This window comes from Ictidomys tridecemlineatus, chromosome 12 (assembly GCF_052094955.1).
Source record: "Ictidomys tridecemlineatus isolate mIctTri1 chromosome 12, mIctTri1.hap1, whole genome shotgun sequence".
NCBI classification, from domain to species: Eukaryota; Metazoa; Chordata; class Mammalia; order Rodentia; family Sciuridae; genus Ictidomys; species Ictidomys tridecemlineatus.
The window spans coordinates 1393394-1415515 of NC_135488.1; the positions used below are offsets into that span (position 1 = coordinate 1393394).

General features: G+C 56.0%; 1 protein-coding gene across 1 annotated transcript; it reads left to right on the forward strand.

Moving 5' to 3' along the window:
• Positions 1-238: 238 nt before the first annotated feature.
• On the forward strand, positions 239-15132 carry Cd8b (CD8 subunit beta). The gene is made up of 6 exons (XM_005338433.5): positions 239-1345; positions 4232-4591; positions 7526-7615; positions 11593-11682; positions 12965-13001; positions 14545-15132. The coding sequence occupies exons 1-6, from the start codon at positions 1057-1059 to the stop codon at positions 14555-14557; spliced, it is 879 nt and encodes a 292-aa protein (XP_005338490.2). The 5' UTR covers positions 239-1056; the 3' UTR covers positions 14558-15132.
• The last annotated feature ends 6990 nt before the right edge of the window (positions 15133-22122 follow it).

Genomic DNA, 22122 nt, shown 5'->3' on the forward strand with positions numbered 1-22122 from the left:
ATTTTATTTTATTTTATGTTTTTGTACCAGAGACTGAATTCAGAGGCACTCAACCACTGAGCCACACCCCAACCCTATTTTGCATTTTATTCAGAGACAGGGTCTCACTGAGTTGCTTAGTGCCTCGCTGTTGCTGAGGCTGGCTTTGAACTTGCAATCCTCCTGTCACAGCCTCCCAAGCCGCTGGGATGACAGACGTATGCCACCGCACCCAGCGGGCTCCCCTTAATTTCCCAAAGTACTACCATCTGTCTCCCTGGGCTTCTGTGTGCACCAAGCCTCAGCAGCCGCTCCTGGGCCACGACAATACAGGGGAGGTGTGAGCCGTCAGAAGCCCACACTCAGTGAACGCACCCCCTTTCTTCTTCCCTTCCAGACTTTGAACCCTGTCCCTAGGTCAGTGATGCTGGTCACCAGTAATGGGCAAGAGTGGGTTGGGAAGGTGACAATGTCCCCACCCACTGCCTACTTTAGCCCTCCAGGGACAGGCCATCCTTTCTGGAATATGCAAGCTCTTCCCCTGGTCCCTCACAGGCCTGTCCAGTGATCCTGCCGGCAGTCCCCTCCTTGCAGCCCTCCCAGCCCTCTTCTCCCCTGTAGGTCATCACTCACCAGCTCTCCCTGCACAGCCTCCCCACTCTCAGCCCTGCCACCTCTAACACCCCCAAGCCAGGTCGTCCTACAGTGTGCCCACCAGGCTGGATCTCCCTGGGTGCAGGGGCAGGGCGGGTCCTGGCACACCCCATCAGCTAGTCCTGGGGACTCAGGGCCTAGGTTTGACCTAGCCCCACCCCAGGCAGAGCTGGGGGCCCCTCCAGCGTTCCAGCTCCCAAATCCTCTCCCTCCCTCATCTTCCTGTATGACAGTCAGGATGGCCTTGCCTGCTTCCAGGTCCAGCTGAACCCTGGTCACCAGGCTGGTCACCTCCGCCACTGCTCAAACAGAAAAGAAGTGAAGCAGTGTCCCCCAGTTAAGTCAGCCCCAGCAGCCCTCCTGTAGGACCTAGAGAATTCCGGCCTCTCCGAACCTCTCCAGCTGACACAGTGGGTCACCGCCATGCCCTGGGCACCTCCCAGGGGCAGGAGACCTTCAAGCTCACACTGCTTGGCACAGGTCAGCGGGGTCAGCGCCTTAGCGAAAAGCGGAGGACGGTGGAAACCTGGGCCTCCAGGGACGAGGGCGGAGACCCCGTCCACCTCTCGTGCCGGCCCCGCCCCGCACCCCGCCTCCCCGGCTCCCGCGGCGACGGAGCCGAGCAGCTTCGCCACCCGCCCGCCCGCCCGACGGTGCCGCGGCGACACCATGCAGCCGCGGCTCTGGCTGCTCCTGGCCGCACAGCTGGCGGGTAAGCGGGACGCAGGCGGGACTGGGCGGGACTCGGCGGGGTCGAGGCGGCTGGCAGGCTCGGTCCCCAGTGGGAAGGAAAGTCCCTCGGAGCCCAGTAACCCCGGGACCCGAGAGCCGCTCTGGAGAAGGGAGGACCCAGGAGGAGGGACGGGAGGAGGGAGAAGAACAGAGGGGTACAGGGAAAAAAGAGAGGTCCTCGCGGTCCCCACGGGGATTTGCCCCTGGAAGGAGCCAGGAGTCGCCTGGTCTTTGAACCCCACACTTGCCCTGAGCTGAGGGTCCTGTGGATACATTTTTATCACTTCCGGGAAGTGCCCTCTCTAGTCCCCTCACTCCGCTGCCCTTTGGTGTGGGGTCCTGTGTGGTGGGATTCCCCAAAGAAGCAGGGTTAGGACTCTCGGATTGGAGTGGGCAGAAGACTGGGATCACGATGGCACCTCTGGCTAAGTCCCCCCAGACTACCTTTTGGAAGAAAGCCCCCCACGCCCCAAACTGCCCTCTAGCCTGTGGTCCCCAAAGCCCAAAGCTGTCATTCTGCCAGCAGGGGACAAGGCCTGACAGCACCAAGCTCTGACCTGGTGAGCTCAGCCATATCCAAACAGCAAGAACCCAGATCAGGCCAAGCCACAGAACTCCGCTGATCATTGGTGGCTCTGGAACCCTCACAGGCCTCTGAGAAAGGACAACTGTAGGTTACTGGGAGCCACAATGAGACCAGCTTGGGGGCTGGCTCTGTGTCCGGCCCAGTGGGGGCTCTGTCTGAGCCTGGGGTTCAATCTCCAGAGGCCAAGAGGAAAATGGCCCAGAGAGCAAGAGAGCAGGAGCAGGGCGTGCCTCCGCAGGAGGGGAAATGGCCCCCGCTGCCCAGGGAGGCTCTTCTGGGCTTTCTGGGCCAGGGTTTGGGTGGCGGAACATTTGCTGCCCCACTGTGCACATAACCTAGATCTGGGAGAGGAGGGCAGATTTCAGATGCTGTGAAACCTGCTCCAAGTGCAGGTGCTGGGGCCCCGGCAATCTGGATCCATCTGCCAGGCTGTGTGACCTTGAACGGTTCCTTCCCTCCCTGGGCCTGAATGTAAAACAGGTCTCCTTTAATCCTCAGGACCCAGTGAGGGTTAAATGAGGAAACACACACACCCTCCCGGGCGCAGCTCAGGAAATACTGTCGTTATTGATTCTTATTAACTCTCCAGTGAGGAACCTCTGCCGGGTGGCCTGGTGTCTGGGAAGAGAGGAGGTCCTGCTGCCACTTGGGCCCCAAGTGCCATCTCATTCTGCATGTCAGCAGAAGCTCGCGTGGCCTGGGAACAGCATCAGGAAGTTCAGGTCTACCTCATCAGTACTGGAGAAGCCATTGTGGGAACACTGGGCTTGAGCCACGAGTAGGGCAAGAGCACCCTGGTCCAGGCAACGCCCTGCTGCATGCCCCACGCACACACGCTCACACCCCAGCCTCCTCTACCCACCCAGTCTGTGTCCTCTGTGCTTTGCCATGGTCTGCAGGGTCCCCCTCTGCTCCTTGCCCAGCCTGTTGGGAACCTGTGTGACCTGGCAATGACTGTGAAGGGGACCCATTGGGATCCTTCTTGAGGTCTTACTTGTCGTTCGTAGCAGCTCCTGGGCTGTGGACAGGAGGACAGTGTCTCCCTGCGTGGAGGGCTCTGCAGCTTGAGATGGTTCTTTGGTGCCCTTTCCTTTCTTTCTGGCCCTCAGGCCAACAGGACAGCTGTGGCCACCAGCCAGGGAACCTGCCCGGCTCCCAGCGGCTGGATTCAGCCACTCACCCACATAAGGAGAGAGGGAGCCATGTCGAAGGGCACTGAGGGATCTGAGGCTGTTTGGCCAGGACTGGGAGAAGCAACCAGTCTGTCCCCACTGGTCCCCTAGAAACCAAGGCCAGGAGACAGTTGCTTGGGGATGGAGCAAGGCTGTGCTAGCCAGAGAGGTCATCACAGGCCATCTTGCCTGGGCCAGGGGTGGCTCTTCAGTCCCCATTCTCAGCAGTAGGAAGTCCAGAGAGAACAACTCTCACCGGGAAGAAGGGGAAGGAAACAAGTTGGGGCTTTTGATTCTGCTGGGCCCTGCTACAAAACAGCCGCGGGAAGCCACCTCCCTCACGGCTTCTCAGGCCTAGACTTGGTCCCACAGGTGGCCCACAGCAGAGGCAGGTTCCTGCCAAGCCTCGAGGTCCCCTCTAGCTCCTGGTGGACAAGCCCCACCTGCAGGGAGGCTCACGTGAACACCCGCTCTGCTCCTGGGGTGCGGCCTTCCACGCAGAATGGGGTTCTGCGACCGTGGATCACTGAGCTGGGAGTGATGGGGACAACTGTGGCAACTGGGACAGTGAGCCCCTTCTGCTGTTTGGCCAGAGTGGTGGCTATCCTCGGCTCGTCCAGACCAGCTATGGGCTCTGCCTGGCACTCAGTCTCTCCCGGCTCTCCTGAAGTGGCTTGAGCTACCGAGGCCTAAGCGTAGAGTGGCCCCAGCTTTGACTCAGACTTTGGATCCTGTGGTTTGAATCCAAAGCTACTTGCAAGTAACTTTGGACAAGTACCTTCATGGCCAAGTTTTCTCCTCTATGCAATGGAGATTAAACTCCTGAAGCCAGGTTGAGGGCCAGACATATCCATGTGCTACCCACAACTGGCCGTGGTCTCTCCTGTACCTATGGTAAAGCTTGGCCCAGGAAATACCTGGCAGCTGATCTCCTGGGTGGTGAGATGTGTGAGCTCTGAGTGCAGAGGCACCCATCACATTCACACCTGGGCCCTGTCTCTGGACAGGTTCTCCATGGCTTTCCCTCAGGCACTGGCTCAGTGTGACTAAGGCCTCACATGGTGGCCAGAACATGTGCTGATGGTCTCTGTCCCCTGGTCTCTCGTAGCTCTCCACGGTGGCTCTGCCTTCCAACAGACCCCTGGGTTCACGGTGGCTCTGACCCACCAAGTGGTGACGCTGTCCTGTAAGACCACAACCTCCTCGAGCCAAGTGCGTGTCTTCTGGCTGCGACAGCCCCAGCCCCCCAGTGAGCACAGCTGGTACCAGTTCCTGGCCTCCTGGTATCCACAAAAAGGGACGACATATGGAGAGGCAGTGGCCAAGGAGAAGCTGACTCCGTTCTCAAATGCCACCGGGCACTTTCTCAACCTCACGAGCGTGAGGCCTGCGGACAGTGGCGTCTACTTCTGCATGACTGTCGGGGCCCCTGAGCTGACCTTCGGGAAGGGAACTCGGCTGAGTGTGGGTAAGAATGGCGCTCTGGGCTGGCCACTCTCGGGAGCCGGGAGCCTACTCTGCAGCCATGACCGAGATCTGGGCATCACAGAGGGCGCGTGCAGGCCTAGCCAGGGCAGGCACCCGCCGCATTTCCCACGGGGTGTCACTCAGTGCTGTACCCACCCAGCTGGGGGCATTTTACCACTCCCATCTTACTTGGAGTCAGACGAGCCTGAAGGAGACAGGGGCCATGCTTCTCATGGGGACAGGGCAGTGCTGTCCTTCAGGCCCACCTGGTGAATCCCAGGATCCCAACGGTGCAGACAGGGAAAGAAGCTTCCCATCACCTGCATACACTCAGCAAAAGTATGTCTGGGTAATGGAGAGGCAGATGCCCCAAATGTTCTTTGTGGGGCCTGTGGTTCAAGCCCGCACTTGAAGTTTAGGGACGAAGGAAATTGGACCCCAGGCCCAGCTGTGCTGTGAATCTGCCACATGCCTTTGGGCAGGCCACTCCCTCCTGTCCTCAGTTTCCTCCTCTGCTCTGGGGGCTGCTGGCAGCCTCGTGTCCCCTCAGGCTTGAGAAGCATCGATGCCCTGAGTTAAGGCAGTGTACAATGGCCGCACACTGTAAGCTACGGGTGTAAATTAAAATTTTAACAGCCAGATTTTAAAGTGTAAAAAGAAACAAGTGGAAGACTTTACGTGACGTTTTACTCAGCCATTGTGCAGTTCACAGCGTGCTCACACTGAGTGCCGGAGTGTACTGATGCTTGTGGCGTGTCCACCCAGACTCGCACGCGCCCAGCCGCACGTGGCCAGGGGCTGTTGTGCTGGCGGAGAGGAAAGTGGACATTCCCTCAGGCTTGCACCCAGCTGTGGCCCCTTCCCCAGCTTATCCTGTGGCCGGGCCTCCCATGGCTTCTACCCACCAGGGGTACAGAGCAGGACTAGGGGACCCCAGAAATCACACTGCTCAGCATAAGAAGGTGCAGGACAGCTGGGGACAGTGGCTGAGTTAGGAAGACAAAAGCCAGAGCGATGCAATGCCTGTCCTCAGCCTGGGGTCAGATTCTGGGCGAGAAGCAAGGCCTCCTTGGGGAACAGTGTTGAAACCCGGCTTGAGGGTTGGGTTGGGGTTGGTTTACAGCCTTGGCTCTGAAAGCCCCCGTCTCCCCACCGTGAGACTCCAGTCTCTGTGGAGTAAGTGCCACTGTTTTCCAGAAACCTCTCACCACCTTCACCCCCACCCCCCACACCTGGCTTCAAAGTCACTGCTCACCTCCCAGGACTGGCCACAGCTCCCGAAGCTCCCCAGAGCCCAGGTGTGCAGAGCTAGCACCCACCTGTGTGGCTGAGGTCCTGTGTGTCAGAAAAGCCTGGGTGGTGGAGAGGCCCGTCACCAGGCCTCGAGGTGTCCCAGGGCTCAGAGGGCCTGCGCCTTCCAAGGCCAGAGAGAGAGCAGCCGAGGAGAACGAGACTCTGCAAGAAGGAATTAAAACAGAACAAACCCCTGCCCCAAGCCCCAGCAAGGCCCAGGCCTGTGGTGCCAGCCCCATCCCCTCCGGGCTCCTGCTCCAGCTGAGGGGCTCCCTGCAGGCCAGTGGAGCTCCCGGGTCACAAGCGCTGAGCCCGCTGTTCATCCTCTTACCGTGGTCTCCAGCACCCTCAGGTCACCTAAGGCTCAGGTCAGCCTAAGTGTTCCACCTTTGTCAGAACACGTTGGTGCCCGGAGCAGAGTGGTGACAAGAGGAGTGTTGGGGTGGAACCAAGCTCTGGGTTCAGATCCTGACTCCCCGGTTGGTCTGCACAAGCTGTTACAGCCTCTGAGCGAAGGCCTCCTCAGCTGCTCGCTAGGCCCAGGCTCGTGGGGGCCGTCCTCTCAGGCTGAAGTGCCAGGGAGCTCAGGATAGTCTGTTCTAGTTTCCCCAGTTCTTCCCAGGAACACCATAGAGCAGGCAAAGCTGCCGCGTCCTCCACCTTCTGGAGGAGGCCCAGGAGGAGAGGCTCCGTGTCCTCTCTGTGTATGGAAGGTGCCAACCCATGGGGACCATTGCCAGCCACCCCTCCTTGCTCCCCTGGCTCAGCTTGCTTCCCTCTTCTCCATCTTACCACTTTGCCAAAAGATGGCCTCATTGAGGGGCGAGGGCTGGTGGCCGCCATGCTCACTCACGGCTCGCTCAGTTCTGCAGAACTCTGGGTCTCCCTTCCCTCTGGGGGTGGCCTCACTGCCCTCTCCCAACCCTGCAGCAGGGGACACTGGCCTGGGGAAGGAGGGCAGTGGTGCTCGGGGGCCCAGCCCAGCACTGGCCTGCGAGGCCTCCTCCAGCCCCCATTGCTGGAGTTCACCTTTGAAGTTGAAGTGGACACTACAGGTCCCCTTAGTCTTTCAAGGACAGATGAGAAGGAGAGCAATCCTAGACAGGCGCCCTGTATGGCTCAGTCCCGGAGCAGGGTGGCCCCTTCCCATGAGCCTCTCTGCTGGCTCAGGGGTGGCCGGGGCCAGGGCTGGTTTTGCCAAGGCCTAGGGACTCCAGCGGCAGCTCATGGCCTCCTGCCAGGCAGCCCTCGCACACTTTGCAGCCACAGCGACCCTGAGAAGGAGGTGGAGTCATGTTATTGTGGCAGGTGGGGATGCTGAGGCTCAGAGAGTATGCAGGCTTTCCCACGTCTCATGGTGGCCGTCTCACAGTGGCTGACCAGGGTGTTGAATCTGTTCGGGTATGGGGGCTGCAGAGCCCCTCTCTGCAGGACACAAAGCTGGTCCCCATTCCTGGGCCTCAGATACATCTGAGATTCCAGAAAGGGATCAAAATTCTTTTGCTCTGTCACTTGAATCCCTGTGGCAGCCCAGGGAACTATCATAGGGACTTTTGTGCCTATGATGTAGGCAGCTTTGAATTTGTCTCTACATCCACTTGCTGTTTATCTGATTCAGGTGTATCTTGCTTTCCTTCTGTAGTTGATGCTCTTCCTACCACTGCCAAGCCCACCAGTAAGTCCGTCCCCAAGAAAAGAACCTGCCAGCGCCCTAAGCTGACGGCCCAGAAGGGTGAGTCTCCATCCCCAGCACCCTCAGAAGGAGGCAGGCATTCTCCCCTCCTTCCTTCCCACCTTCCTCTCCTCCTCCCCTCCCTCCTCCCCTCCTTCTTCCTCTAAGCCCTTGCCAAGTGTCCACTCTGTAGCCTGATTCCCCAGCCTGAGCTGGGTCCAGAAGGGACACTGAGCAACAGCAGCTCCCTGTCCAGTGGTCAGACTCACAAATCATCACAGACAGACCCCAGAGAGAATCTACCACCAAAACACTTGCACACGATGGTTCATTTTGGCTGAAAGCAGAAACAACCCAGATGTCCACCAGCTAATGAATGTGATAAAGTATGGCCTCTGTTACAGCAGCACATCGGCCACGTAAAGAACCAAGAGCCGATAGGTGCCCTGGCTGGATCTTGGAACTGCTACACAGTGGAAGAGGCCAGTCCCAGAAGGCCACGTGCTACATGGTGCCCTGCTATGAATTGTGCAAGTGGCACTCCATAGGAACAGAGGGCGGGCGAGCGGCCACCCTGGGAGGGCTAGAGAGTGACCTGGGGAGTGGCCCGAGGATGCAGCTCAGCAGGAGAGTGACAGAGAGGTGGAGAAGCGATTCCTGAGGGTGCAGGGTTTCTTTCTTTCTGGGGGTAGGGACAAAAGTGAGAATACGGTAATGGTCACATTATTCTACCAAGATGGAAAGAGCCACCATGTTGTGCACTGGGAACAGGGGACTTTATGATATGCAGATTGTGCCTCAGAAAGACTGTTCAACAAAACCCAACCCAGGCCGGGCGCTGTGGCACCCTCCTATAATCCCAGCAGCTCGGGAGGCTAAGGACGAGGGTCACAAGTTCAAGGCCAGCCTGGGCAACTTAGCAAGACCCTGTCTCAAAATAGAAAATGAAAAGGACTGGGGATGTGGCTAAGGATTGTAGCTCAGAGGTTCAATCCCCAGCACCAACAGAAAACAAAAACACACAGGCTCAAAACCAGCCCCCGGCTCCCTCCCTCCCGTGTCCTACCCATGGAGTCAAGGCTGAGCATGGCTGTGTCTCTCCAGGTCTGCTCTGTGGCAATGTCACCCTCAGCAACACCTTAAGTTTTAAAACTCTCCCCATTTATTTTTTGTTTTTTAGTTGTAGATGGACACAATAGTTTTATTTTATTTATTTGTTTGTTTTCACGTGGTGCTGAGGATCAAACCCAAGGCCTCGCATGTGCTAGGCAAGCATTGCACCACTGAGCCACGCCCCAGCCCCTCTCCCCATTTTGATGCTTAACTGAGGACCTAACACATGGGATGGGCTCACTGTCTATTGGTCAGTCAGTGGACAGAACAGCCCATCTATGCTGTAAGCACCATACCCCATAGCTGAAGTGGCACATGCACACAATGTGTCCACACACACACTTTTCTTGATCATCAGTCCAAACATGTTTCTGGAAAACTACCGACCTCAGACCCTAAAAGTAACTGGTGACAAACAGAAAGTACCATCTGCCACTTCCCAGAGACAAGCCACAGCATCCCCACCCCCACGGGACTGACTTCTGTGGTGGGTGGCTTTTGTTACCATACAGAGTGCCTGACAGGGGCTGAGGAGGGGCACCCACAGGACTTGGGCTCAGCTCAGGGAAATCAGAGCCCCTGCATAGACGGGCAAAGCTTCTGGAATACAAAGGGGGGCAGAGTGGCCTGGGTCCATCATGCACCAAGCCCTGACAACTTGGCCTGAGGCCCTGAGGCAGACTACCACAGAACAGGACACAGGGAGCAGGACACAGGGAGCAACCCAGTGGGGCCCTGGCTCAGCCAGCCCACGACCCCAGCTGCACAGCAGCTCCAGCGTGTAGCAACCACTCCACGGGAAGGCTGCCAGGCAGCCATCCTCAGGTGCCCTGAGGCCACCTCCAGGACTTCTGAAAACCGTCAGGGGTGTAGTCTGCCAACCATAGCATCCACGTTAAGCATGCGGACTCGGGGACTCTTGGAGCATGGGACTCAGGATAGTGCACCACCATTGAGCCTTAGGAGGCCTCAGGACCCAGTGAAACCCTGCACGTGTCCAGAGCTGGTGTCCTCCCATCGCAGCCACCGGCAACCACAAGTCCCTCTCCACCTCCCCAGTCTGCACCCCTGGCAGTTCATTTAAACATAACTGCACAATCTGCATGCTTCCATTGGTCTTACACTTGGCTGCTTCCACCCAGAGCCACATTTCTGAGGCTCATCAAATTGAGGGGAGCTGGAGAAGGTGAATGGAAGTCGGACAGGAATCCGGAGAGAGCTGGGCCTCTCTTCCAGCCCGTTGCCTGTGCAGGAGCCTCCATGTCCCTGTCGTTGGCCTTGGCCTGTGCCCTCCCAGCGATGGCAGGTTTCCTTCCAGAAGCTCGGGCAGCACAGGTGGGCCAGGCAGGGCTTGAGAACTCGGAGGACCGGTATCTGCACCTGGTCCTGCCTCGTAGAAGCTGGGTAACCTCAGGTTTGTGATTGAACCTTTTTGAATCTTGGTTTTATGAGCCTCAAAACGTTCCTTCCCCACAAGATGAGGGCTTGCAGCTAGTCTGCCCTTGGCACGCTGCATTCAGTACAAACTCCCTCCTCCCTGACATCCAAGATGATTCCTAATTTTGTTAACCTCAAGCCCAAAATATGCAGCCTTGCCCCGTCACCCCTGGGCCTCAGTTCTGGACCTCAGCTACTAGAGGGACCAACCACAGGTCCCGACAGGTATTGGAGAAGGGTTTTGGGCATCACTTTAAGAATGGAAGCTTTGCTCCTGGGCAGGGTGTATAGCTCAGTGGTACAGTGCTCTTTGGCATGCCTGAAGTCCTGAGTTCCATCCCCAGCACAGAAAAAAACAAAACAAACAAACCCAACCTCTGTTACTTAAATAATATGCAAAATGGGCAAAGGAACAGAGTGCCAGCTCACAGAAGAAAATTCATACATGAGGTGGACATGGTAGTGCACACCACGATGCACACCACCTCCCAAGGGCTCAGGAGTCCGAGGCAGGAGGATTGGGAGTTCAGAGTCAGCCTCAGCAACTTGGCGAGGCCTAAGCAACTTAGCAAGATCCTGTCTCAAAGTGAAAAATAGAAAGGGCTGGGATGTGGCTCAGTGTCAAAGTGCCCCTGGGTTCAATCCCCACCACCCCTAAAAAAATTAAGGTGGAGGGAGTCTAAGATTTAGTAATTTCCATCTTCAGTATCTGCTCAGGAAGACATCCGTATTAGGAAACATACCAGGATGTTCTCCGAGGGTTGCTTATAAAACACAGGAAATGGTCCAGTTGCACACTGATGGCTAATAATCCATGCCTATCCATACAGTCACGTATCAATTGCTGGGGAAAAGAACATGCTGTGTGATCAGATGAAGAGGGCGAAGCCCTTGCAGAATAATCTGTACAGTGGAATCCACTGCATTAAAAAAAAAAAAAAACTTAAATATCTATGGAAATCATGTATGCATAAGTGTGAAAAGAAAGACCACCAAATTATCAAGGGTGATAATCAAACTTATCAAAGGAGCCAGGGTGCCAAGGGGCACCCTAACCACACATTTAAACCTGTGCAAAGAAAGTACAGTCGGCTATTTCTTATGAAATTCAAACAAAGGTTTTTAAAATATGCAGTGAAAACATCGTTTCCATATATGACAATTATCTACCTCCTTGGAACACAGAGACCTCCTGAGTTTAATTAATTTAAAAAATATTTGGATGTGAAACATGAAATTTTTATACAAAATTACCTCAGAGGTTTGAAGTGCACACAAACAGGCCTCGAAGGAGACCCACAGTAGGCCAGGGGTGGGCCTAAGCTGGGCCCTGGTGTGGCCCTGGGCTGGGCCTGGGCTAGGCTTCTAGGATGGGCCCTGGGGTGGCCCTGGGGTGGCCCTGGGCTGGGCCTGGGCTGGGTCCCCGGTTCCCTCCCTCCCATGTCCTACCCATGGAGTCAGGGCTGAGCATGGCTGTGTCTCTCCAGGTCTGCCCTGTGGCATTGTCACCCTCAGCCTGCTGGTGGCCGGCATCCTGATCCTGCTGGTGTCCCTGGGCGTGGCCGTCCACCTATACTGTGAGTGTCCCTTCCTCTACTGGCCGGGGGCCTACTGGGGTCTGCAGTGGCTCTAGGGTGGTCTCTTCTCAGAGGGAGCAGGGCCTGCTGGGGACTTGCCCCGGGGACCCTGTGGCACTCCGAGGTGACCCTTCTCCTGTTTGTCCCCCCACCCCGTGGTTCTGGTACTAGGGAGGGAACCCAGGCCTCAGGCTTGCTGGGCAGCACCCGGCCAGAGGCCTTCTTGGCCTCAGCCATGCTGCATCAGAGGCGGCCACCTGTGGAGTGAGGCCGACCTGGCTCTGAGTCCAGTGCTGCCACCCTCACCCATGACTGGCCTTGGGCCTGGCCTCTCCCTCGCAGAGTGCTTGGTGGGCAACATGTGCTCAGTAAGCGGGGACTCCCGTGAGCTGTGGGGACTCCCGTGAGCTGTGGGGGCTCGGGCCCAGGGCCCAGGAGAGACCGCTGGTGGGGTTTGAGTAATGCTCCTGAGTCCTCCCTCTCTGGGAGGCTGCTCCCCTGGTCCCTCTGGGCTCCCAGGCTCCACCTAGCATAGGCTCCTACTAAGGGTGGGGGGAAGCGGGACCCAGGCTGCCCTCCTCCAGCTGTGCTGCCCTGGGCACATGGCCGCCCCTCTCTGAGCTTCTGTAAGACAGGCAGGGTGGCACATTAGAAGCAAGGCCTGGACCACAGCCCTTAACTTGTACAGGTCACTGAGCCCTGGGGAGGTGTGATGTCTTGTGGATCCTCTTCTGCCCATCGCTGCTCCCTGCAGTGGGTCTGTGTGCCCTGCTCTCAGAACCCCCTGAAGCTCAGGGACTGCAGACTTTCCTGATTAAAGACCTTATCAGTAAAAATTTTAAAAACTGGTCTCATTAACTGCAATTGCCCAGTTTATTTATCAATATATCCCAGGTGTTTCTAAGTGGGCTTCGGAGGTCAAAGTAATGAGGGGGAGACCAAACACGAGGGGCTTGCTCCGGCTTCCTTCCCACCCCCCAGGAAGTCTGGTGCCATCTCTCCCATCTGACCTGCATGTCCTCTGACACCTGCCTGGCCCTGGGCAGGCCACTCAGTGGCCCCCTCACCTGTGCCTCAGCTCCTGTGGGTAACGGGTCAGTTGTAGCATCCACCTGACAGGTTCTCAGTGAGCATGAGGGGCCACGGGTGTGTTAGGGGCTGGAGGCAGAGCATGGTACAGAGGTGGCCTGAGGTGTTGGCCAGCCCTGTACTCCTGTGGTCCTCTGGGTCAGTGCTAGTGGTCCACAACCTCCACTGACCGTCTCCTTACTCTCCCTTCCAGGTCTGCAGAGGAGAACCCGGCTTCGCTTCATAAAACAGTGAGTGTGTGGGGCTCCTTACAGGGCCCCGAAGGCCCATGTGGCCCTGGACGCTGGGCCCTGCCCCATTTACAGTCTTCCACTGCAGCTGGGAGCAGAGTCAGCTGTCACCTGCAGAGAGCCACAAACAGGGGGGAGAGAGGGGTGACCTAGAGGAACAGACACCACTCGGGGTGTTTCAGGTGGGGGAGTGCTTAGCTCTCAGCTCTGTGGGTTGCACCCATCAAACCTACAGGCAGAGCACCCTAGGGGGCTGGGGAGCCCAGGCTCTGTCCCAGCTCCATTCACCTGGGCCTGTGTGAGGGGAGGGCCATCACCCCACTCTGCAGATCAGGGGAGGCGGGCCTCCCCTCCACAGTTGCTTCCCTGCCCAGAGCTGGCCTCCCCTCTGCTGCCTGTAACCCCACCTGGTACCAGGACAGGCTGTGTGTCAAAGGGCCCTGGAGGCCGCCAAGTCCCTGAGCCAGCCACGTCTTTCTGGCGATTTGCAATGAGTCTCATGCTGGGCGATTTCACCCAGGGGTCGGATTCAGAAACCCGTCAACCTCAGGGATGATAACTTGAGGGCATCTGCCAAAGGCCAGCCCTCCGGCAAGAAGTCCGCTCAAAATGCCCCACATGATTTGTGTTGGTTTTTGTTTGTTCTGGGTTTTTTATTTTTGTTCCTGCTGCGGATGGAGCCCAGGGCCTGGCAGGTGCCGGGCAAGCACCCTACTGCTGAGTGACACCAGCCCTTTTTACTTTATCTCTCTAAGCTGCCCAGGCTGGCCTTGAACTTGTGACCCTCCTGTCTCAGCCTCCAGAGTTGCTGGGATTACAGGTGTGTGTCCCTACACCCATCTCCCATGGCGGCCTCTTAAGAAGAACAGAGCCCCGCTCTGGGCACACCCTGTGATCTGTCCCCAGACTCTCTTGCTTTAACTTGTTCCCCAGTGACCTGAAATCAGTTCTGGATGAGCTGGAGGCAGGATCTCATGCTTTGGCAAACCAGGGTTCCTAGCACCAGCGGAGGGAGGGAGGGTTAGTGGTCACAGGGCCCCTGCGCCCACCTCGCCCTCCTCAGTTGAAACAGCTCTGCTCTCATCTGCTGCCTGGGTTTACATGTTCTTGTAAGACGTCATCTGAACAAAAGGGTTTGTGGCTAAAAAAAGCTTGCAAACTGCTTTTGGTCTTGCTGTCGTGATCCAGGTATGGTGAGGAGTCCCTGGGCCTCACAGAGTAGCTGTTCCATCCTCCAGCTGCAGCTTGGACGCACGTCCTGCAGCCCCACAGCCCCGACCTGTGGGAAGAGCCACGGTCAGGCAGTGTGTCCGGCCCTCGCTGTGCATTTGTAGAGGCCCCAGAGGAAGTGAGGCCTCGGAGCTGGGGTGCCCTGGGCTGGGTACTCTGGGTTCTGATCCTTGGGACTTTGAGCTTTCAAGTTTTGTTGAATTACCAAGCAGTGCCCTAAGAACATCCTCACACTAACCATGGCCCTGGCTACTGCAATCGGCCCACGTCTGTCATCTGCTGAACATGAGCGTCTCACCCCTTCCTGTTTCAGGTTTTACAAGTGAGCAGACTGCACCAACACGAGGAGACAGATATCAGTCAGCAATAGTCCGCACAAGTGGGAGAGGGACATTCTTGCTTCGATGACCACCCTCTCGAGCCGCCCGCTTTTAACTACAGCAAGTTCTTTCTTCAGGCCTCACATGTGGGAGCAGCTTGTGAGGCCCCAGGCCCCGGGTCCCCACCAAGCTGGCCGGGCACTTAGCAACACCACCAAGGCACCTCTTCTGGCTCCTGCCTCCCCTACCCTGGGCTTTGGTGGGGCCCAGTAAGCCACCATGGCTGCCGCTTGCTTTTCCTGGCAGAGTGGTAACATTGGCTCCTGGGGCTCATGGAATGGAGTTGGGATGGCCTCCTGTGCGTTCCCAGGCCAAGGTCGATGTCCTCCCTGCCCTCATGGTGGGAGGCCAGGTATGTCGAAGGCTCCAGGCAGCCCTGTTGGTCTCTGAGGCCTTCCCCTCTATAAGGGAGTTTCTCAGGCTCACGTCTCCTCTCTCATGGCTTGTTTATTTCTTCTCTCACTCTCTGCCCTTTTTATGAAAATATCTCGGTTGTAAAAATAAAGTCCTGGGTTAAAGATGCAGTGACTCCTGTTATGACAAGAGCCACTTACAGGAGAACACTGACGCTCAGTTGAGGAGAAACAACAGGGACGTGATTTGTACGTCCTCATTTTACATCTGAGATGCACATTTGTAGCCACCAGTGGGTGTACAGACTGGGGACAGAGAGCACTGGGACACCCAGAGGCCAGCGCCTCCTGCCTGAGTGACTTCACTGCTCTTGCTCTTGAGGGCTGAGCCCCAGGGACTGCCGGCCTCGGGCCACCTGGGAAGGGAGAGACAGCAGGTTGCCCACCTTTCATTGGTCCCTCAGCCTTGGTGGCCAAGGAAGGACAGGCAACACCGAGCTGGGTGCAGAGGAGGACTTGGGCATTTTGGAAAGGTCCCTATGTGTCCTCCAGTCCTGCCCTGGGCTCTAGGGCCCAGGGACTGGTGAGCAGGCCTCCTCCGCTCAACCCGGAGATCCCAGCCCACCTGCTTCTCTGTGCCTGCTCAGAGAAGGGTGTGGGCCACCAGCTGTGGTCAGAGGCCTCTGGCAGCCACAGAATGTTAACATATCGCAGAAAACAGGAAAGAAAAGATGGCTGGGGGGCGGGAGGGGAGTGGGGGGGCAGCGCATCCCCTCCAGCATCTGAGACGCAGGTGGCTGGGGGCAGGGCTGCGCATGGTGGGGGGGAGGGCACAAACGCAGTGACCTCCAGAGGAGCCGAATCTTCCTGCCCATCAGCTCTGGGAACAGGGACGGCCACCTTCCATGGCTGAGGGCAGAGGTAAGAGGCTCGAGCTGGCTGGACCCGCGTCCCTCGTCAGGCAGGCCCTGGCCAGGCCTCCTGTGTGAGTGATGAGAGACTGAGGCCCAGACTGAGCACACTCCGGCCGCAAGCAGCGGAAGGAAGAACAGGCCGGAGGCCCTGGCCCCAGGGCTACCTGCTGCTGTCTGTGCTTTGCTGCTGCAATGGCTGCGCTGGGACCGGCCTGCCCCCCATCTGTCTTCCGGGCCACAGGCACCCACCTGCAGGCTCAGCTCTGGCCGCCCAGGAGCCACAGCAGCCTGGCGCATCAGTGGGGGCTGCGGTGAGGAGTCTGCACCCAGCACCTGGTTTGGGTTCTGAGGAAGACACTGAGCTGCAGCCACCATCTTGGGGACACTGTGGCAAGATACATGCACAAGCAACCGACCGCCATCCTCTGCCTGGTACACATTGCCCAGGACACTTCAGAAGTGACATGCACAAAGAACACGCATGAGGTTGTTCAAGTGCTCCTGGTTTTCAGGCCCCAGCTGGGAACAAGCTGAATGCCCATCAAAGGGACCAGATAGCAGTATGACAACACGGCCTCACGGGGTCCAGACAGCTGCCAGGAATGGCTAGACCCCAAGTGACAGCCACTTCACCTGCCTGTATCCCAAGGGCAGGGAACAGGCCCAGGCAAAGCACCAACCAGATGCCAGGGCCAGCCTCCTGCTGCCCTGGGAGGGAGCAGGAGGCCTGGGGGGTCTGCTTCTGCATCTGGGGGTCAGGCGCAGGAGGGCATCCAGTGTGGCGACTTGCTGAGCTGCAGGTGGGTCTTCCACGGTGTGGATGTAGAGGAAGAGTCACAAGAAATTTAAAAATCCAAACAGAAGAGCCTGGGCTGGGGCTCAGCGTGTGAGGCCCTGGGTTCCATGCTCAGCACCAAATAAAAAGAAAGAAAGAAATATCCAACTACAACTAAAACATTTAAAAAAAAATCCAAATAGAGAACATTGCAGATCATCAAAGCACGTGTTTAAAAGTTTCTCATTCTTCCAGACTTCTGTCTGCACATAGCTTTTTCAAACCAAAAATTAAAATCTTATAAATGCAGAATATGATAGAGAAAATGCTTAATACATAATATATAGAACACAGAAGATTTGTTGTTTTACAAATTTGATTTGTGTTCTCTAAGAATATATCAAGGCTTCTGGGTTCGTGTGTGTGTGTGTGTGTGTGTGTGTGTGTGTGTGTGTGTGTGTGTGTGAAATCTCGAGGGGTTTATGCAGCCATTCCTGGCTGTGGCTTTGGAGAATTTCCAATACTGTTGTGCTCAGGGGTGTTGTGTGAATCTTTGGGACAATCTAATTATTATTTTTGTAATGGGGGAGGGGACAAAAGTTTGGAATAAAGAAACAACTTCTTTTCAAAAGGACTCTGATTCTTGTTATTGTATAAAAACGATCGATTCAACTTAATAATCCAAATTTGTCTGTAAGTTAGGGTTTTGAACACTGACACCAAGGAAGTCACTGTGTTTGAATCCAGTCAGCAGCCAAGTGCGGCTCTGGGCTGGCTGAGGGACTGGGCTTCCCCTGGAAACAGCCTCCACAGCGTCTCCCTCTCTTTGCTGCAGTGGCCTTGACTGACCCCGGTGGGTAGAAGGGTCTCGAAGCAGTGGTGCCCCGCTGCTCTTGTTAGGAAGCCCCAGGGCGGGTTCTCAGGAGGAGAATCTCCAAAGCCACCCTCCTTTCATCCTGACTCATCCCGCACCTGGGTCTCTGCCTGTAGGAAGTGGGCTACTTGTTTTCAGAAAGAGATCCCCAGCTGCGTGGGCTGCTAGGCTGGCCCGAATCTACCACCCAGTCAGAGGGAAAGAGAAACTGCCCAGTCTTCACAGGCCTTCCCAGGCAGTGGGGACAGTTTCCTCTGTCACTTTCTTGGGAAACCTCCTTAGTGCGTCACCACACTTGGGGACCACGAACTCCTGGTTCCTGGACCTCTGTGGCTCCATGACTCAGGGCTGGACCCACACAGAGGGAACCACGTTCCCACACACTCTGGGTTCACAGAAACATGCCCACACCTGCGGCTCCCAGTGAGCCCGTCACACATGAGTGCCCACCTTCCAGCTTAGCCGTGCTGGACATGGAGCCCAGGGCCTCCTGTGGGCCAGGGGGTGCCCTACCACCACACTGCACCCCAGCCCTCCATACATTCTCAACTGTGACCACCTGCCAATCACCTCTCCGCAGGTGCCTTGGTGCCAGTTAAATGTGTTTCCTTGGGGAGCTTCTGTGTGCCCAGCCGGCCATAGGCTGGGGCCAGGGATGCAGTGTGGCCAGTCAGACCCAGCAGGGCCACAGGGGGCTCAGGGGTGCTTGCCAGAGGCACAGGAGTGTCAGTGCCTCCTTCCCAGAGCACCCCTGACCCCTTCCTGTCCCTGTACAAGTGGCCAATATTCACAAGATTGAGCCAGAATCTAAATGAGGAGAGGAGCAGAGGGCGGCTCGGAGGTCCTCAGGCCTTGGCCAGCCCAGTGCGCCCTCCCCTGCCCCCTTCCCTGCGTTTCCCACCAGCGCCCCTGCCCCTGTCCCCCAAGGCCAAAAGGACCCTGGGAACATAGCTCTGCCATGTAGGCCCCAAGCCCTGGTGAACAGAAGCTCAACATGCAGACATTCAATGAGCACACGTGTTCAGGCCCTAGAGATTCAGCACTGTCCCTAACCCCACGGTGACATTGCAGGGGACACAGACACTGTGGCACTCACACAATTCCAAGTGTGGCCTCTCTGCCACGCTGGTCCCATCTCTGCACCTGCTCTGGGCAGACAATAAACGAGGGGACGGAGATGCTCCCTGCGAGGCAGAGGCATGAACTGCCTTCCCACAAAGAGCTGCTAGGCGACAGGTGTCCCAGCCCCTCCCACAGCAGGCTGGGAGGTCCTCACAGGTGGGTGGGGCAAGGGGGGGTGCTGGCTGGCAGGATGGGGTGGGCCTTGAGCTGGCTGTGGGACTTACCTGCTGGCCAGGCCAAAGGGAGGCCACTCCAGTCCTCGGCCCCTGCCACAGGCCTCTGCCAAGCTCTGGGGACATGGGGAAGGTCCAGCAAAGGAAAGCAGCCAGCACAAGACTGCACCTGGCTTCAGAGAAGTCCCTAGCCAGGCTGGGGAAGAGGTGGGGCTGTACTGACCCTCCTTCCATCTGGGCACCAGGTACAGGATGACTTCCACAGGCCTCAGGCATCAGTAGAAGGCCTTTAATGGACACCCCTCAAAGGCCAGCTCCTCAGAAACTCAGATCCCATGTCTGGCCACCAGACCTGTGCTGCAGGAGGAGGAGGCTCAGGTTGCAGCTGCCCTCACCTCCTGTGACCTCCTGCTGGGGAGTGGCCAGCATGCCTAGCACATGGGCGCTGTCGGGGCAGTAGCACTGTTGGGTTTTATCAAGGTCTGAGCGAGCCTGTCTGTGTACCTGCGTAGGGGACACTGACCTTCCAGGCCATCCCCATTACAGTAAGCCGGGGCCTTGCAGTGGCCAACTGTCCCATGTTTGAATCCAGCCCAATGCTGCCAAGAAAGCTCCAACCCCTCCGCCTGCTCTGCGTTTAGTGTCCCACCTAAATCAAGACCCTGCACAAGTCCGTGTCTTGCTGACCCTGAGAAGGTGCCCTTTCTCCTGCCACGACCTCCGCCCCCACAAACTCCTCTTCAGTGTGCGAGGTGACCTGGGCCTGATCAAGGGTACCTTCTCCAGGAAAGCAGAGATCTGTCATCTGCATGCCCTTGTCACCTGCAGGTGGAATGTGAGGAGAGAAGACACTTGCTGACTGCAGAACAGACTGTGGCCTCCACTCGGGCGTCCCCGGGGGACTGACCATGCCCGTCAGAGTCTGAGCTAGTCACAGGCTACCTGCACCCTGGGAACGTGGCCACGTGGAGCAGAGTCACCCACAGGGTGCACCTGCAGCCATGATTCTTTCAGTACCATCTTGGGTAGCAAAATGAAAACTGGAAACAAATACAGGTTTATCAGCAGGAATCACTGAATAAACCCTGTGCTGTCCATACCAACGATTCATCCGGGCCTTATGAGAATGGCATCAAAACACTGATTTGGGGGCTGGGGCTGTAGCTCAGTGGAAGGGCGCTCACCTTTCATGTGGGAGATGCTGGGTTCGATCCTCAGCACCACATCAAAAAGTACACAAATAAAATAAAGGCATACTGTCCATCCACAACTACAAAAAAAAAATTATTTGGTATGGGGTTGTAGCTGCGTGGTAGAGCGCTTGCCTTGCCTGCCTGAGGCCTGGGTTTGATCCTCAGCCACATAAAAATAAATAAATAAATAGAAAGATGTTGTGTCCATCCACAGCGTGTGTGTGTGTGTGTGTGTCACACACACACACACACACACATACACACGACAGATCTTGTCGGGCATGGTAGTGCCACCTGTATCCCAGCAGCTTGGGAGACTGAGGTAGGAGGATTGCAAATTCAAAGCCAGCCTCAGTATCTTAGTGAGGCCCTACACAACTCAGCAAGACTCTGTGTCTAAATAGAATACAAAATAGGGCTGGGGGAGCTGGGGCTGGGGCTCAGCAGTAGAACACTCACCTAGCACGTGTGGGACCCTGGGTTCTATCCTCAGCACCACATATAAATAAATAAAGGTATTGTGTCTGACTACAACTAAAAAAAGAAAATTGTTACAAAAGAAAAAAACATAGGGCTGGGGGTGTTGTGGGTCAGTAGTTGAGCGCTCAGGGGCTGCTGCCTACTGGGATGTTCTGCAGGCCAGCACACACGACCGTCTTCCACTATGATATCTTCAGCTCAGGATGAGGGCACTGTCCAGAGCCATCATAGGTCAGGGAACTTCTGTACTTCAGGGAGGAAAGGCAGGACCCAGGAAGGAGCTAAATAGGGCCCTACTTATAAAGCAAATAGCCACCTGCAGAAAGCCGGGTTTTGTCGAGTCCTGAATGCGGGACCACAGCAAGCCGGAGCAGGCTGTGTGCCTCTGCAGTGCTGGGCAGGAGTGGGAAGGGCCAAATCCCCAGGAACAGGAACCAGTTTCATGTACATAGCAAGAAATTGAGACAAAGGTATTCTTCATTTTATTTTTATTAATTAATAACTTAAAATGTAATCTTTTAATACATAGACAAGCTAAGCATCAATGTTTCTATTTATTCTGGCACTAATTCCAAAAACCATCTGGAGCAGTGGACGAGGCTGGACATGCGCAGAGGATGAAGTAAGTCAAATGATCACAGGACAGAACAGAGGGTGGGGGAGAAACGGCAGTGCTATGGGTGCACCCTGACAGCTCCCAGCACTTCTCACACAGGTGTGCAAGGGGCACCCTGAGACCCCGGCAGGCAGTGCCCTGCATCCTACTTGACATGACCCCTCTTACCATCTATGTTTCACTTTTACAATCACTTAATTTATTTTTTCCTCTTTATCTGCCTGGAATTATGAGTCCACCCCAGATTTGCTGCGCAGCCCTGGCTGTGGGCTCAGGCCAGCCCATCAGGATGAGAGAGCCAAGGAAATCCTACTAGCAAAACACCACACACAAAATTATTTCCCACTTTTTTTTCATTTCAGACCTCTAATTTGTCATCATGGTAGCCAAACATATTATGAATTTTGCATCAAAAAAGATGTTTATCAAGCATGGGTTCACCATGGGCTCACCAGTCTATGCCAAGCTGGACCCTAAGATCGTGTCATTGAACTGTCTTTGTCCGCCCCAGCCCTCTGTCTTTAATGTGCTACCAGGGCAACTTGGAGTTCTGGAGACCCAGAGAGTGGCCACCCCTCAGCCTCCACCTGAGGAGCTGGTTTTCCCGAGGGCTTCCCTACCAGTTGGCCTAGTTCTGGGTTCTGGATTCCTGTTTCTGCACTGTGAGGTGTTGCCTTCCCCACCTGTGGTCCCTACAGAGGGAAAAAACAGTTGAAGTGTTGGAACAGAGTTGCCCATCTTTTCAGACTCAGGAAGAAAAGCTTTTCTTTCTCAAAGGCAAAAAACCTCTCCCTTTCCATGAAATCAACAGCTCTTAGATATTCACTGGGCAATTTTAAATGAGTAATTTCAACCATTAATAAATAAATTGATGCATTGACCCCACAAGTATTTATGAATTATGTGATGCATGCGGCATTTACCTATGTGGGGGAAAAAATCAATCTTACAATAAATAAAGGGTGCCAAAGCAATTGGTTAGCCATTGGGAAAAAATAAGTTTAACTCTTT

What these genes read in the sequence shown, in the direction of transcription:
- Cd8b (XM_005338433.5), top strand. Translation starts at nt 1,057, where the DNA reads ATGCCCTGGGCACCTCCCAGGGGCAGGAGACCTTCAAGCTCACACTGC. An exon ending in CCTGGCCGCACAGCTGGCGG is followed by an intron (nt 1,346 to 4,231) that starts GTAAGCGGGACG and finishes GGTCTCTCGTAG; the next exon opens with CTCTCCACGGTGGCTCTGCC. An exon ending in GGGAACTCGGCTGAGTGTGG is followed by an intron (nt 4,592 to 7,525) that starts GTAAGAATGGCG and finishes TTCCTTCTGTAG; the next exon opens with TTGATGCTCTTCCTACCACT.